The following is a 16,968-nucleotide window of genomic DNA, read 5'->3' as shown; positions in this document are numbered from 1 at the left end:
TGTAGTATGTTAATTGTGAATGTGTTTCAGATATGGCAGGTAGTTTGAGTAAAGGCAGAGGAGTTCTGAACCAGGTTTTGTCTTTACTGTAACTCACTTCTGTCCGGCATCAATCAAAAATCACTGTCCCGCCTCCAGTTGGTCCAGAACACAGCAGCTAGGCTTCTCACCGGTTTTAACAGACGACATCACATAACCCCTGTCCTGGCATCCCTCCATTGGCTCCCTGTGTGTTTTAGAATTGATTTTAAGATTTTACTGATTACTTTTAAAGCCCGAATGGGTCTGGCCCCAAGCTATATAGATGACATGTTAGCTACCTACGAGCCAGCACGTAGCCTTAGATCCTCGGGGGGGCAGAGGGCTCCTGGCTGTTCCAAAGTCGAGGCCTAAATCTAAGGGTGAGCGGGCCTTTTCCATCAGGGCCCCTCAACTTTGGAACAGCCTGCCCGAGGAAATAAGGCTTGCGGAATCAGTGGCATCTTTTAAGTCACTTCTTAAAACACACTTTTATAGACTTGCTTTTGTGTGATGTTTGTCCCTTTTAATTTTTATTTATTTATTTATTTTTGTTTAATTTTTAAATTTGAATTTTATCCTGTTTGATTGCTGGTTTATATTCTCATACATGATGTTTTATCTCACGCCTCTACTTCTGCATTGATTTAACAGCATCATGTTACATTACCCCTGCACTCCTTATTCCGATTCATGTAATCTATTTGAAGTGTCTTGTTTCTGCATTGTTGTACACATCTCTCCTATTATGTTGCTTCTATTTTAGTGTTTTTATTTACATCTTGTATCCTGCTGTTGTGCCCTTTATTTGTTTGTCAAAGCACTTTGTAAACTTTGTTTTAAAAGGTGCTATATAAATAAAGTTATTATTATTATTATTATTATTATTATTATTATTATTATTATTATTATTATTATTATTATTATTTAGTTCATGAAACCAGGACATAATCAATTTAAATTATAAACCATCCATAACATTGAAAATAATCTAGATTTATGTTTTTGGTCCCATCGCCCAGTTTTATTTCTGTTAACTGAGCATACCTCGTGTAAACAGTAAAAGTTATGTGTGTTGAAACAAACCTGTTTTAATGTGGACGTGACTGTGTCTGTTATCCAGAAATAACAGAGCGAAGAATCCTGTCATTGACCAATCAGAAACAACTGTTCTGCGAAGCCCCCTCCCCCTCCTGGGTTATGTGTGACAGTAGTGTATCTGTGCTGTTTGTGAGAGCGCCCCCTAGAGGTGGCAGAAACCCCAGTGTTGATGACTCAGCGATTCTCAGAGCCGGTCCACACTGAACTCTGTGTGTGGAAACAAAAGCAGAGCTGCAGAGCTCAGCTGCTGCCCCTCCCCCGTCATTGTACCGCCGCCTTTGTGAGCGCGCTCATTCAGCTCCACACCAACACGAGTCTGTCCAAATCTGTGTCAAACCCACATGAAACCAACAGGCTTTGGTCTGGACCTGAATCCAGTCCTCAGAACCACAGACTGACCTGGTCTGTACCCAGACCTGGACCCGGTCCCCTGGTCTCCTCTCGACTCCCTGGGAACCAGGCGTGACCTTTGACCTCAGTGAGGAGGCAGGGCTGGCCTTGGCCTGGCAGCTGTCTGTCACATCACACACCATCTGTGAAGGAGGAGACGCTGTCCACAGAAACACTGACCACCTGCTGAAACACACTTTTAATCAATACCGACATCAGTATCGATTTATCGGTCTGATTCTGATTGATTACTGATCAGTTTGTTGTGTGGAAAACAAAAAATCAAACAGAATTACTGTACAGCAGGAAATGATCATTAGTTTTTATTGTTTAGTCCTTCTTCATTTCAGGTTAGTTACTTTTACTGGGGCTGGGTTACATTTAATTTAATTTTTATTATTTAGGTGAATTAACTGGTTTTAGTTCAGATTTTATTTCATTTTAGTTGTTTTTTCCAGAAAGTTAGAAACAAAAACATCAGTTAGAGTAATGGAAATGAATAAAATATACACAAAGTTATGAAAATGGAGACTATAGATGTATTTTCATTGTGTTTTTATATTTTTGTCTGGTTTCAGTTTTCATGATTTCACTGATGGATTCACTGTCAGTTTTTCTTTGTTTCTGTTTCATCCATATCGGTTGAAATCAGTCTGGAAGAAGTGCATTGATGTAAAATACAAATAATGCATAATTCACCTTAAATTCAAATTAAAGTCTGTTTCTAAGGAGTACAAGTCATTACTTGTAACAAAGCGTTGATCCCTGAAATCTGAATTGAAGTGAATTGATGAATATTTCTGCTTCCTTCCACCTGGTTCCTTCAGATTCCCACCTGAGCAGGTTAGGGTTAGGTTAGTTTCGTTGGCTCATTTTCATACGACTTCTAAACATGTAAATACATTTAAATGAATGAGGAGAAGAATGCTGATCTCTGATTGGTCGTCTGTGTTTCCTTTCAGCTACGAGGGCTTCTTCCTGTCCTGTTCTCTGACTCATGGAGGGGCGGAGCTCTGTGCACCGCAGCACACCAGCAAACAGTCTGTCAGCAAATACCTGTTCCACCTGGTGGTCTGGGACCAGAGGTCAGTCCATCAGTCCCATTCATTTTTCCAGTGGGATGTAAATGATCAAATCCGTCCTCTGTGAAGAGTCAAAACTGCATCGTACTTAGACATACAGGGTGGGGAAGCAAAATGTACAATGAACATGTAGTTGTGTTTTTCTCAGCAGACACTACGTCAGTTGTTTTGAACCCAAACATATACTGATGTCATAATCATACCTAACACTATTATCCATACCTTTTCAGAAACTTTTGCCCATATGAGTAATCAGGAAAGCAAACGTCAAAGAGTGTGTGATTTGCTGAATGCACTCGTCACACCAAAGGAGATTTTAAAAATAGTTGGAGTGTCCATAAAGACTGTTTATAATGGAAAGAAGAGAATGACTATGAGCAAAACTATTACCAGAAAGTCTGGAAGATACTATTAAAGAAGAATGGGAGAAGTTGTCACCCCAATATTTGAGGAACACTTGCACAAGTTTCAGGAAGCGTGTGAAGGCAGTTATTGAGAAAGAAGGAGGACACATAGAATAAAAACATTTTCTATAATGGAAATTTTCTTGTGGCAAATAAATTCTCATGACTTTCAATAAACTAATTGGTCATACACTGTCTTTCAATCCCTGCCTCAAAATATTGTACATTTTGCTTCCCCACCCTGTAGACACACAGTCGAAGCTGTAAACTGGGCACACCACTTCAGTATTTGGATAACTGGTCCAAAATGATTCAGACACTGTTTTAATTTTAATGCTTTTTTTTACTACTATTTCTGATTTTGTAATGGGTGCCAATTAGGTGATAACATCGCTAGAGGGAAATACAACCTTTCTCTTCAACTCTCTGTTACCCTGATACAGTTTACATCACTTCACCATATTTACCACAGATGGAGCTGCGTTCATCCTCCTTCAGACGATGTGACGCCAAAGTCCAGTAGCTTAAAGAATCTGAACTATGAGCCTGAAAGTGGCAAGAGTTCTGTTCAACTGTTCAACACTTTTTTTACATCACTTTCTGTCCCTCTTTTTTCATCAAACCTGTGTAAAATTTCCAACAGCACATTCAGCTCAGTCTCCTCTCCCTCAGGGGTGGGGCGATTTTTGTAATGTTAGGAAACACATGAGACTCAGAACCCTCTGTAGGAAGGATTTCCCCAAAGTTAAATCTCAGTTTGTTAGTGTTTGACACCGATTACTTTGTAAGGATGTCTGAAAAAAAAAAAGAACTGTTATAATTAACTTCACGTAATTTTCAGATCACAAAATGAATGCTTTAACTCAAAATAAAAAGGGTGAAATTTATCCAGTTGTATTAACTCAGCTGTCTCTACATCCAGGGTTTGTTTCCCAGTTCAGATCAACCAGCTGCCCAGAGAGTCTCAGCTGACAGTGACCCTGTACGCCAGCGCTCTGCCGCCCCCCGGAGGCGCTGAGGAGAAGGGCAAGCAGAGACGCAGCATCGAGGCCCTGGGCTGGGTCACCATGCCGCTCTTCAACTTCAGACAGTGAGTCCACCGGGCCACAGATCAGCCAAGTTATATATGAATTTTATAAAACCATGTGGTCATATCAGTCCAGTAGAGGGTCCAGACCCAGCAGGTCCAGATGCATCAGTTTCAGCTACAGCTCTGAGCATCAGATTTTCTGTTTGTTTTTCCTCTTAATGCTGTTAAAACCTATTCATTAACAAAACAAAATCCATCTGAAGTCACTTTTTAATGTATATAACCTTAAATTCTATTTGTAAAAACTGTTTAAAAGGGAGATTTTCATCCTCTTTTCCCATGTGGACCACATCAGATCAGGTCCGTATGAAACACCTCTACTAAGACCTGTTTTAGCTTCTCTAGAATAATCTAGAACATGTTGAACTACTTGAAGTACTAGTCTCAGCCTCTGTGGAATTAACTAATCCAGGTTTTTCTAGTCTAGTATTGTGGCATTAGATCTGAACTTGATCTGATGCGGTCTAGAAAAAGTAGACTACAAAAAAGTAGTAAAATCTGCATTTTTGGTGATTTCACAAGTACAAGTAAAGTTTGACATGTCAAAAAGTGTGTTTTCAGTCATCTGTAAGCTCTGTTGGGTGATGTAGAACATAGATAGACCTGTTTTGTTGAAGTGATTAAAAACAGAAATCTCCCTTTTCTTTGAGGTTGTAGAAATCTGAATGTGGGTTTCAGGCAAAACTCAGACTTTACCTGAAATTCAGAACAAATTTTATTATCCAGGGTTTCTGCAGGTCATTAAAAAGCATTAAAAGTCATTAAATACATTTTGTGAAAATTAAGGCCTTAAATGGCATTAAAAAGTGTTAAATTTGATGTCTGTAGGCATAAAAAAAATTAAATACTTATTTGAAAGAAAACATTGTTATTCAAGATTTATTTTGATTATATAAACATTTAATAATTTTGATTGGAAGTACTGTACAGTGTGATGATTGACAGGTGGAACCCTTTAATTGGCTGTTGTTTATGACGATACACAAAGTCACAACACTAGATGCTTGGAATGCAACGTGCTGTGAACGTGCTCATGCTGTGGCGAAAGAGTGGAGGGAATATTAGCAAATGTCAGAAAAATGCAAGTTTCAGCAGAAGTGATTTGAGGAAGAACTATTGAGGACCTGGTTAAAGCCTGTCGATGGAAAACCATTCTGTATATATAAAATTATATATAAAACTATCTGCAGTTGGACATGGGCATCAAATTTGTTTAAAGTTGCATTAAAAAGGGCATTAAAAAGCATTAAATTAGATTTGCTGATACCTGCAGAAACCCTGTTATCATCATCATTGTTTATTGTGACTTTTCCGTACTACATATAAACCATCCACATCCCACACTGGTCTCTGGTTGAATTCAAGTTTCATGTGATAATGCATAATAATCATAAAGTGTAGGTAAGCTCTTGAGAACAGTGTCCAGCTTCAGTCTGAGGTGTTTCAGTCTCATACACAGACATTAGATGGACGTTTGTGATGTCATTTTGTCATTGTGTGTGTGTCTGTGTGTGCATAGCGTCCTGACATGTGGCAGGAAGTTGCTCGGTCTGTGGCCTTCGACCCCCGGCAGTGGAAACGCCCGCTCAAGTTCTCCAAACTTCAGCCAACCGGACAGCGTCATCCTACAGGTAAATGTTATGTTCAATGTAGTAAAACCTGAGTCTAATCCTAAACCTCAGACAGAGGATGGACAGGACGTCATATCAGCACTAGACAACAAAATGCATAAACACCAGAGCAACACGGCCAAAAAGAAATTTGTGGTTTTTCATTATTGGGAAAAGATCTAAAAGATGAAGATGACCTAAAAGATGCAACAAGACAAAATTATGCAAAAAATGCAGAAGAAGCACGAAGAAGAAAATAATGTAAAAGACTTAAAAAGGCAGAAACATTTTAGAAAAAGCAGTAAAACTAAAACAACATAAAAGACACAACGTAAAGGATGTGATAAAATGAAAAAAATATCAAAGAGGCAAGCAAGACAAAAACGTAAAAAAAAAGATGCAGATGCAAGTAGAAGAAAAAAATGGAAAAAGTTAAAGACACAACGTGAAAATGACAGAATACAATGGAACAAAAACGATCAAAAGATTTGAAAGACACAACAGGATGAAAATAAAAATAACTTAAATGATGTAATAAAAATGTTGCAACAGGATGATAATGAAAACAACACAAGATGAAAATGTTGTAGACGATGCAACAAAATGAAAACATTGTAAAAGATGGTTAAGTTAAATGAAAAACTGATCCTCATCCAGTCCTCGTCTCAGCTGCAGACTCCTTCATCTCCTCGTCTCTCTCTTTTCCAGGTCGACTTCCCCACATCGTCATTCGAGGTTCGCTTCAGTACGCCACCGCCTGCAGACTTCTGTCCTCAGTACGACTTCTCCAGACTGGACACCATCAGTCAGATCCAGCTGCAGGACGTCCTCCACAAGAAGGCCGCCTTCTGGTCAGACATGAACACGCATGTTCTCTGAACTCACAGGACGAGGTTTAGGTCAGGCCCTGGTTTAGGTCAGGCCCAGATTTAGGTCAGGCCCTGGTTTAGGTCAGGCCCTGGTTTAGGTCAGGCCCAGATTTAGGTCAGGCCCTGGTTTAGGTCAGGCCCTGGTTTAGGTCAGGCCCAGATTTAGGTCAGGCCCAGGTTTAGGTCAGGCCCAGATTTAGGTCAGGCCCTGGTTTAGGTCAGGCCCAGATTTAGGTCAGGCCCTGGTTTAGGTCAGGCCCAGATTTAGGTCAGGCCCAGATTTAGGTCAGGCCCTGGTTTAGGTCAGGCCCAGATTTAGGTCAGGCCCACGTTTAGGTCAGGCCCAGGTTTAGGTCAAGTCCAGGTTTAGGCCAGGCCCAGGTTTAGGTCAGGCCCTGGTTTAGGTCAAGTCCAGGTTTAGGTCAGGCCCAGGTTTAGGTCAGGCCCAGGTTTAGGTCAGGCCCAGATTTAGGTCAGGCCCAGGTTTAGGTCAAGTCCAGGTTTAGGTCAGGCCCTGGTTTAGGTCAGGCCCTGGTTTAGGTCAGGCCCAGATTTAGGTCAGGCCCAGGTTTAGGTCAGGCCCAGATTTAGGTCAGGCCCTGGTTTAGGTCAGGCCCAGATTTAGGTCAGGCCCTGGTTTAGGTCAGGCCCAGATTTAGGTCAGGCCCAGATTTAGGTCAGGCCCTGGTTTAGGTCAGGCCCAGATTTAGGTCAGGCCCAGGTTTAGGTCAAGTCCAGGTTTAGGCCAGGCCCAGGTTTAGGTCAGGCCCTGGTTTAGGTCAAGTCCAGGTTTAGGTCAGGCCCAGGTTTAGGTCAAGTCCAGGTTTAGGTCAGGCCCTGGTTTAGGTCAGGCCCTGGTTTAGGTCAGGCCCTGGTTTAGGTCAGGCCCTGGTTTAGGTCAAGTCCAGGTTTAGGTCAGGCCCAGGTTTAGGTCAGGCCCAGGTTTAGGTCAAGTCCTGGTTTAGGTCAGGCCCAGGTTTAGGTCAGGCCCAGGTTTAGGTCAGGCCCAGGTTTAGGTCAGGGTTTAACAGAGTCTTCAAACACCTGAACAGGTATCACTCAGGTGTTTGTGGGATTGAGATCATGTTCATTTATCTCGCCATCTTCACAAAACAAAAGGCCTGTAGATGAGATAAAGGAACCTGTTTGTCATGAAAAAAACAGCATTAGATAAAGTAAATAACCTGTGATTTGGGGAAAACTATAAGCATTTTTAATTTTCTGTTTCTTTGTTTAATCCATAAAGACCCAGAGCTACTTTAGTGGCAGTTCCCAAATGAATATTTGTGTAGAGTTCAGCTTTCTTAAGTGATTTATCATCATTTATTATAACATTGTGCTCTTTATTTTGCATTTTTTCAGTGAAAATTGTGTATTTTCCTATATTTAATTTACTGATCATGTAGATAAGCATAAAAGCTCAGATTAAAGTTGAGTGTTAATATTTAAGAAAAGAGAAAACTGAAGAAAAAGTGACTTTTTCAGCAACGATATCATTATCTGAACATAAACCCAGTGTGTCCATCCACTGTCATTGATCCAACTCCATGGGTTTTACTGGTGAATCAACGTTATAGAAGATGGTGTTTCCACGGTAACTACAGAGCCTCTGAACGTCCAAATGGGTCATATGTGATGACCATGAAAAGATGACAAACTGCATTTTACACCAATTTTTTGCATTGATGTAGTTATTTAAGTATTGATAGGATTAGTGGATCAACACGTATTAAATATTTTACATCAGTAGATCGTTTTGGTCGATGGTGGTGTTTTGGGTCTTTTTGGGTTAAGTTAATGTCTGACGATACTCGCCTTTACATTTTTTTCTTTAGGCTGACGTCTGACGATAAGCGTCTGCTGTGGGAGAAGAAGGCCTTCTGTCAGGCTGAGGCTGCTGCTCTGCCTCTGGTTTTGTCCAGCGCCCCCTGCTGGCAGTGGGCGTGTCTTCCTGACATCTACGCTCTGCTGCGCCAGTGGGCGTGTCTGGGGCACCTGGACGCTCTGGGCCTCCTCCACGCCTCGTAAGTCCCGCCCCCTCCCAGACTCACCTGCAGGACTGAAGCTGTGACCCTCATCCATCATCCTCATGTCTTCTTTTTTGGTTTGCGTCAGTTTCCCGGACCAGGAGCTGAGGAGGACCGCCGTCCAGTGGATGGACTCCATCTCAGACCCAGAGCTGCTGGACTTCCTGCCCCAGCTGGTCCAGGTAACATCCTCCTTCATGGTCTGGTCTGTCCTTGTATGTGGACAGGTGTGTCTGACTGTGTTTGTGTTGTTCAGGCTCTCAAGTACGAGTGTTACCTGGACAGTTCACTGGTTCGCTTCCTGTTACGCAGAGCCATCGGAGATGTTCGCATCGCTCACTACCTGTTCTGGTGAGAAACAAACACTGTTTTAGGTTTGGCTTCATTCAACTGGAAAAACAAAAGCCTTGAAAATAAGGACTTGACAGAATGATGACATTAATTTCATCGTGTTATTGATTTTATTTGTCTTGTGTCAGTTTATTTCTAATGTTTGTATTTTAATATTTAATCATATTATTAGTTGGTTCATATTATTATTCATTACTTATTCATTATTTAATCTTTTTCTGCTTTCATAACATTTATTTCCAGTAGAGGTCGTTACATGATCTACTTCTTAAAACTTGAATATTTAATGTCAAATAAAACATGTCTGTTAATTTTAGCAGAACAGAGCAGCAGTTTGTGATGGATTAATATTTAATTAAACTTCAGGTCATTCAACTCATCCTTCTTTCCATCCTACCAACATACCTTCCTACTTTCCCTCCTACCTCCCTTTCCTCCTTCATTTATTGTTTCATACCTCCCTTCTTATCAACCCTATTTTCGTTTTTCCTTCCTACAAACCTTATGTCCTCCTTACAAACTTTTCTTTCTTCCTCCCTTCCTTCTTTCATTCTGTCCTTACATTCTTCCTACCAACATCCCTTCTTTCCATCCTGTTTTGTCTTCCTTCCTCCCAATCTTCCTTCTTTACTTTCTTCCTTTTTTTACCTTCCTTCCTATCACCTTGTTACTGACATCTAACTTCCAGGTTCCTGTCTTTCCTCAGGTTGTTGAAGGATAACCTCCAGGACAGTCAGTTCAGCGCTCGTTATCAGCATCTTCTGGCTGCTCTACTTTGCTGCGTCGGTCGTGGCCTCAGAGAAGAGTTCGACCGTCAGTGTTGGCTCGTTTCCATTCTAGCTGTAGTCGCTCAGAAAGTCCGAGATGCAACGCTGTCCAACAGACAGGTGAGACCTGAACACCAGTGTAGACGTAGTGTCCATGAAATGTGTGTAGTAGATAATCATCAGTTTGTTGTAATGTGTTTTCATGTTTTCAGCCTGTAGTTCAGAGTTAAATAACCATCAATTTGTTGTTTGTTGTGTGTCTTTGTGGTGCAGTGTGTCCTCAGAGAGGGTCTGGAGGAGATGAAGCAGTTCTTCTCAGTGAACAGCAGCTGTAGACTCCCTCTGAACCCTGCACTGCTGGTCAGAGGCATCAACATCCAGGTACTGGACCTAAACGCATCTGAATACACCTGAATGCACCTGAATACACCTAAACGCACCTGAATGCACCTGAACACACAACGCACTACACACTGTTTCTAACACTACAGCAGAAAACATCAGCACATGAAGGAATTGTGTGAACATCGAGGTGGATTCAGTCTAGGGATGGATTAAATTATTACATTTTTCTCTTTTGGATTTATTCTATTCACATTCTCGAATAAATCCCTTGCATGTGTTATTTTATTTGATTAGTATGTTTTGATCTCACACATTTAGACTCTTCTTCTCCTCCTTCTTCTTATTGTCTTTTTTAGTCATGTTCCTTCTTCAACTCGAACGCGGTCCCTCTAAAACTGTCCTTCCAAAACCTGGACCCTCTAGGAGAAAACATCAACGTCATCTTCAAGGTAACGCTTGAACTCATTCACCTCTGTTTCGGTCTGACTGTCCAGCTGACCTGACCTTTGACCTTGGCCAGCTGACCTGACCTTTGACCTTGCTCTGCTCTGTCCAGTCAGGAGACGACCTGCGGCAGGACATGCTGACTCTGCAGATCATCCGCATCATGAACAAAATCTGGATCCAGGAGGGTCTGGACATGAGGATGGTCATCTTCAAATGCTTCTCCACGGGCCGAGGGCGAGGTCAGGACACAACATGGATCTTCTACTTCTGATGTTGTTCAGCCTTTGTGTTAATTTTCTCTTATTTACCAAACCAAGTTCTAAAGTTTAAGAACCACAAGGACTAAATTAATCAATGACACCTCATTTAAAGGTAGTAATCGCTAGTTTTAGAACATTTCTTGTTTTGTAGATTCTTGTTTTGTGGACAAAATACAACCTGAGCTACATATGGCTTCAGTCACTATCCAGGGGATTCTTTCATTAATTCTGTTTTGGTGCTCAGGAGTACTATAAAATAAACATAGCCACACAACTGCAGTGAATCTAAGCTTTCTAACAAAGGTATAACAGGTCTACATTGACAAAAGTTTTACTGTAGAAACTCTGAAGGGAATGGAGAGGTTAATTTAAGTTTTTTTCATTAATGATCTCCAAACCAGGACCACTGCTGGTGAAAACTGGACTGTTGTAATGCTGACATGTTCTGATCAGTCCTTCCTGTGTTTAAGAAAAAACTGCTCTTATTTACCTCCTGCTCTCTGGTCTCAGCAGTGCCTCCTTCTGGTGAACCTGCTTCAGTCATGTCACAGGAAAAGGGCTAAGACTTCATTTTAATCAGTGTTCAAAAATGAGTCGATGGACGATGCAAACCTTAACAAATTAAATTATATGAATCATGCAAATACTGACCCCCCAGGTTTTCCACTGTGAAATACAAGGTCAAGTCTTGACATTAGTTTATTGAACTAAAGGACAGTTCAAGGTGTAATGTCTTAGTGAATCTATGTCTTATGCTGCCTTCACATGTTATGGAAATTATGGTGAATACTAGTTATGAACTCAAAAGTTGCACAAGAACACCCTCTCACATCAACGAGGGATTCATGGTGAATGATAAATAATGCTCATTAATGTTCTGCTGCTGTTGGCTGATGATTTTGCACATTTACACATATATAGCACACACAATTTGCAAAAGAAATGACAAAGAAATGCTATACCAAATGAATTAACACGTCCAAAACTGTTCTACCCAAGTAGCAGGTCACAATATATTGTGTGTCAGACATATTTCATTTTGCTACGACAACAAATCCACTCGAACACAACACATTTGTAATTTTGAATACACAAGTGGAGAGGATCGTCTCCCTGACAGCACATGAAGGCAGCATTAGTCTCAGTTTTCACTGGCTGTAGTGATCCTGCTGTTGGAGATGATTGACAGCTGTGTTCACCCGTTGTCAGGTATGGTGGAGATGATTCCTCAAGCCGACACACTGAGGAAAATCCAGGTGGAACACGGAGTCACGGGATCCTTTAAAGACCGACCTCTGGCCGACTGGCTGCAGAAACACAACCCCACAGATGAGCAGTATGACAAGGTACACACATATGACACAGCGTACACAAAAAATGTGGTGTTCACATTTGAATTGGGCTGGTTTAATACATCGATATGAAGCCAAACACCAGGCCAAACTGGTGTATCTATTGTTACCACTAGGTGTCACTTGTTTCTCTAGTGTTTGAACTGTTGAGACTCCGCCTCCTCTCCAATGAAACAAGGGAGAGAGCTCGAGCAATAGGCCCTTTTCCACCAAAATGCCAGGAACTTTTATTACCAGGAACAAATTTGGGTAAAAGAATTCCTGGTATTGCCTTTCCGTCGCACCCCAAAGTTCAGGGTAATTATTCAAATCAGGTTGATGATGAATGGGGGAGTGGTAAAAGAAACTGCACTACACCTTCAGTCCAGTAGGTCTGGTGTAGCCCCGCCCCTAAGAATACCAGGTAATCTGAAAAGAATTACCTCCCTACCAGGAACTTCTTCGGGGAAAGTTTGGGGGCGAGAGAAAATTTTTTTCCTGGGTAATTTAGATTGAAATGCACTGGGGTTTTTAAAGTTCAGGGTAATGCACAAAGTTCCTGCAAAAGTTCCTGTAGCGGAAAAGGGCGTAAAGACTGACTGTGAAGAGCGAGTAGTGAATACATTTATAAATAAACACTTCCACACCTTCACAAACCTCTACAGGAATGTAAAGGACAGACTTCCTCATTCCTGTGTCGTCGACAGCTTTGTTAGATACTAAAAGGGTTTTTGTAGATGTGAGTTTTGCCCAGAGGTTTGTCTTGCAGGCAGAACTGTACAGTAAATGAGGAGAGACACATGTAGAGCAGGTGTTTGGTTTGTATATATTGTTAATGTTGAGGAAAAAAAGAGAAACAGACTGAGCAGTTCCTCCCGAGTTGAACATAATGAATAAAGTCATCAATAAGGGTGTAATGACTCCAGTCCACCAGGTGGCGCTAATATAGGTTTTAAACCACCATTCATTCATTTTCTTAAAACCGTGTAATCTATTGGGGGGTCATGGGAATAGATGTGTGCCTGTTTGTCATAAGGGTGACAATCACCAATAAACACCAAATAATAACAAACATCAGGAGTTAAACACCTCTATCTGCAGCACTGAGTCAACTCTAAATAAAATGCGTTTACATGTTTTCGGTTTTTTAACTTCACTTCTTTCACCAACTCGTCATACAGTTTTCATCTCCTCTGGTCATCATGAACCTTCTAGTAACAGGCCCATTATGGTCATTTTCTTCCTTTGCCTATAACTGCTCCTGGCTCCGTTAATCGGTTTATACTAGATTACGTTCATCACGTTGTTTATTACTGATGTAAAACTAGTCGGATTTAGCTCTGTGATGTCGTCAGGCACCAGTTGCTGATGCAGCACACTTGAACCTGAATGATGACAAAAGCTGGTTCAGATAGTTTGATTGAATTAAATGTATTTAACTTCAAACCCAAAACTGAACCGGAAAGTGGGTCATTCACTTATAGGAGGATATATTGTGATATATTAATAGTCACTGATTCACACTGAATCATTGGAATAAAAACTGATGTTTCAACTTAGCATACCAAAATGCACCATTTCTAACATCTTTGCATCATTAAAATCTTGCTTATAAGATCAGGAAAAAAATTATTAGATCATCAAAAGTCATCAAAAAGAGTGGTTATACAATCCAGTCCTAACTCCTGTGTGTGTCATGTGACTAAAACAGACAGAAAAGAAAACATGGAATGTCTAAAAGCACTGTTTTTGTTTTAGATATTGATGGAAGAACTTAAGTGATTTTGGTTTTTATCAAGAAAACATGGAAAATGGATAGATATCAGCTCTGAAATTAAACTACTATGAGCTATTTTTGTTATTATCATTATATTTGTCCAAACAAATGGACCTTTAGTTGCACCAGGCATTAAAATTAACAAGAAATTGATGAAAACAAGAGGTGGTCTAATAATTTTTTCCGCAACTGTATATATAATTATCAAAGGTCGGTTTTGTTCAATATTCTCAGGTTTTATTCTTCATACCCACACGTTCACTCACTATATTTGAGTTTGCAGTCAGTAAAAATAACCTCTGTGTGTTTTAGGCGGTGGAGAACTTCATCTACTCGTGCGCTGGATGCTGCGTCGCCACCTACATTCTGGGAATCTGCGACCGACACAACGACAACATTATGCTAAAGACCAGCGGTCACATGTTCCACATCGACTTCGGCAAATTCCTGGGACACGCCCAGATGTTCGGCAACATTAAACGGTGAGCAGACCGACGTCATCTCTGGAGTCTGACATTTGTGTTGTTTTTTTAAGTCAGCGCTTAGTTGGAACAAACAGATCCACATCCACCCTGTTCCTGTTGACAAAATCCACATTATCTACATCTTGAATAAATAAATATCTCTTCAGCTTTTTGAGGCTGTGTTTTCAGGATCCAGATCTCAGTCTCATTAAAGTTTCATATCATTAGCCTCAAAGCATAAATGTCATATTTTTTTGCCAAATTGTGATATCTGCATAATTTTACTCTCTGGCCATTTGCATTTTGTAGACCATCAAAAAAACAGACCATTATAGGTACACTATAGGTAAAGGCAGATTTTTTAAATTTTGCAGGTTCATTAGGAATTCGAACTGCTTCATTTTTTTGCAGATATCACAATTTGGCCAAAAATTTGATGTAAGCAATTATACTATGAAGCTATCCATTTGTTCCTTGAACAAATAAAGAAATTAAATCTATTGTTTTGGTTTGAGATTATTTTGCAATTTATTTTGTTTACTGGGGCAGCCGTGGCCTAGATGGCTGGAGAGTTGATTTGTGACTGAAGGGTTGCTGGTTCGATTCCCTGGACTTGCAGAGAGTTGTTAGCCCTTGAGCAAGGCATTTAACCCCCCCAGATTTGCTCCCTGGGTGAGCCCACTGCTCCTAGCGTGTGTGTGATTCATGATCTAGTAATGGGTTAAAGGCACAAGTGCATGTTTATGTGTGTGCCAAACTACAACTAATAAAATAAAGATTCTGTTCTATTATTTACTAATGTCGTTTTCATGCTTTCATTTTGTTTGGGTTATTGGTACATTTTGTGGGAAATCTTCATGTTAATCCAGTCTTGATCTGGTCCAGTTTGGTATCTGAGACCTGATCAAATTACTGCTGAACTCCTAGGTCGGTGTCGATCTTAAATCCCTGTCCTCGTGTTTGTGTGTTCTGTGATTGGCTGATAATGTGGTCATGTGGTCTTCAGGGACCGCGCCCCCTTCGTGTTCACCTCGGACATGGCGTACGTCATCAACGGAGGAGACAAACCGTCCAGTCGCTTCCATGACTTCGTAGATCTGTGCTGTGAGGCCTACAACCTGATCAGGAAACACGCTCACCTGTTCCTCAACCTGCTGGGCCTGGTGGGTAAAGCACACACCTGTTGGATCATGTGGTCTCACCTGAGCGTTAACTGTGCGAGAACAGGCTGGGGGAACATTTATGAGAAAGTGTTTCAGCTGTATTTATACTGTCTATAATAATCTATAACAGCGTGTTAGACCATATTTCATCAACTCTTTGTTCAATTTATTTGGCAAAATAAAGTGTGACTGACATGTGCAAACTCTTCAAAATCCAGTTACCTTTATGTGTAATTCAACATGTTTATTTTTCCATTATGCACAGGTTTAAGTAACTTGTATTTGAATTAAATCTCATTTTATTTGTTGAAATGAATAGACTTTTAACTTAAAAAATTATAAATATTACCTGAAATTCTTTAGTAAGAATAATGGTCAAAACAACAAAGAATTTCAAGCCACTCCATGGTATCCAGACAGAACCTCAGCTGTTTAAGAACCTCAGGAAAAGTCTCAACGTCCAACCACAGCCATGGTATTGTCCATTAGCATTAGCCGTAGAAGCTAACAGCACAACTACCAATCACAGCAGACTGTCCCTCTGTTGGGTCCAGTCCAGAACCAACCCAATGATCTGCTCACTGAACAAAGTAAACTTAACTGATAATGTGTTATTATGACTGTGAGCTGACGTTCCTCCTGTAGATGTTGTCCTGTGGGATCCCTGAACTGTCCGATCTGGAGGATCTGAAGTACGTCTATGATGCTCTGAGACCCCATGAGTCTGAAGCCGACGCCACCATGTACTTCACCAGGTACAGGACCGACCCGAGCCTAGACTCCACAGGACTGGACCTGAACCCGGGCCGGCCTTTTAACCTCCTCCTCTTCTCATCTGAGCAGGTTAATCGAGTCCAGTCTGGGCAGCGTCGCCACCAAACTCAACTTCTTCATTCACAATCTGGCCCAGATGAAGTTCGCTTCCTCTGAGGAGAGACCCACGCTGTCCTTCGCCCCCAGAGTCCACACGGCTAAGAGCGACGGCCTCATCCGAAACCTGTACATCTGCCGCCACATCCGCACTGCCAGTAAAGGATATGTACGTACCAAACAAACCCATGAACTGTAGGTTTAAGATCAACAAAAAGCATGAAAAACTGTTAGACTACGACTCCCAGCATGCATTAAACATCCAGCCCCAGAGTTTCACGTAAATGGATTACAGCAGTGTTTTTCAACCTTGGGGTCGGGACCCCACGTGGGGTCACCTGAAATTTCTAGATTGATAAAAAATTAAACTTACTGATAAAAATTTACATTATATAGCCTAACTGTTTCCTAAAATTAACATTTATTTGCAACATAGTATAGCAAACTATTACATGATCAAAAACAAATTAATTTTAGCAAAAAAAATGTCTCAGTTTTGAATGTCTGGGGTTGCCTGAAATTTCTAATTTGTTTAAAAAAAAAATTGAACCTTACTAATAAAAATTTACATTATATGGTCTAAATGTCATCTAAAATTAACG

At 40.8% G+C, this 16,968-nt stretch overlaps 1 protein-coding gene across 1 annotated transcript in view; it reads left to right on the top strand.

Annotated features, from left to right (window-relative positions):
- Nucleotides 1–16,968, top strand: part of pik3c2b (phosphatidylinositol-4-phosphate 3-kinase, catalytic subunit type 2 beta) — a 48,046-nt gene that overhangs the window by 23,541 nt on the left and 7,537 nt on the right. The window contains exons 12-27 of the mRNA XM_030133883.1: nt 2,472–2,594; nt 3,918–4,085; nt 5,605–5,716; nt 6,404–6,546; nt 8,400–8,588; nt 8,680–8,773; nt 8,848–8,942; nt 9,649–9,829; nt 9,983–10,090; nt 10,411–10,503; nt 10,611–10,740; nt 11,971–12,107; nt 14,182–14,351; nt 15,340–15,496; nt 16,142–16,251; nt 16,340–16,535. Coding sequence (XP_029989743.1) covers nt 2,472–2,594; nt 3,918–4,085; nt 5,605–5,716; nt 6,404–6,546; nt 8,400–8,588; nt 8,680–8,773; nt 8,848–8,942; nt 9,649–9,829; nt 9,983–10,090; nt 10,411–10,503; nt 10,611–10,740; nt 11,971–12,107; nt 14,182–14,351; nt 15,340–15,496; nt 16,142–16,251; nt 16,340–16,535 — 2,206 coding nt within the window. The remainder of the gene's footprint in view (nt 1–2,471; nt 2,595–3,917; nt 4,086–5,604; nt 5,717–6,403; nt 6,547–8,399; nt 8,589–8,679; nt 8,774–8,847; nt 8,943–9,648; nt 9,830–9,982; nt 10,091–10,410; nt 10,504–10,610; nt 10,741–11,970; nt 12,108–14,181; nt 14,352–15,339; nt 15,497–16,141; nt 16,252–16,339; nt 16,536–16,968) is intronic.

This window comes from Sphaeramia orbicularis, chromosome 5 (assembly GCF_902148855.1).
Source record: "Sphaeramia orbicularis chromosome 5, fSphaOr1.1, whole genome shotgun sequence".
NCBI classification, from domain to species: domain Eukaryota; kingdom Metazoa; phylum Chordata; class Actinopteri; order Kurtiformes; family Apogonidae; genus Sphaeramia; species Sphaeramia orbicularis.
Note: the sequence above shows the minus strand (reverse complement) of the source record. Positions and strands in the feature narration are given on the sequence as shown.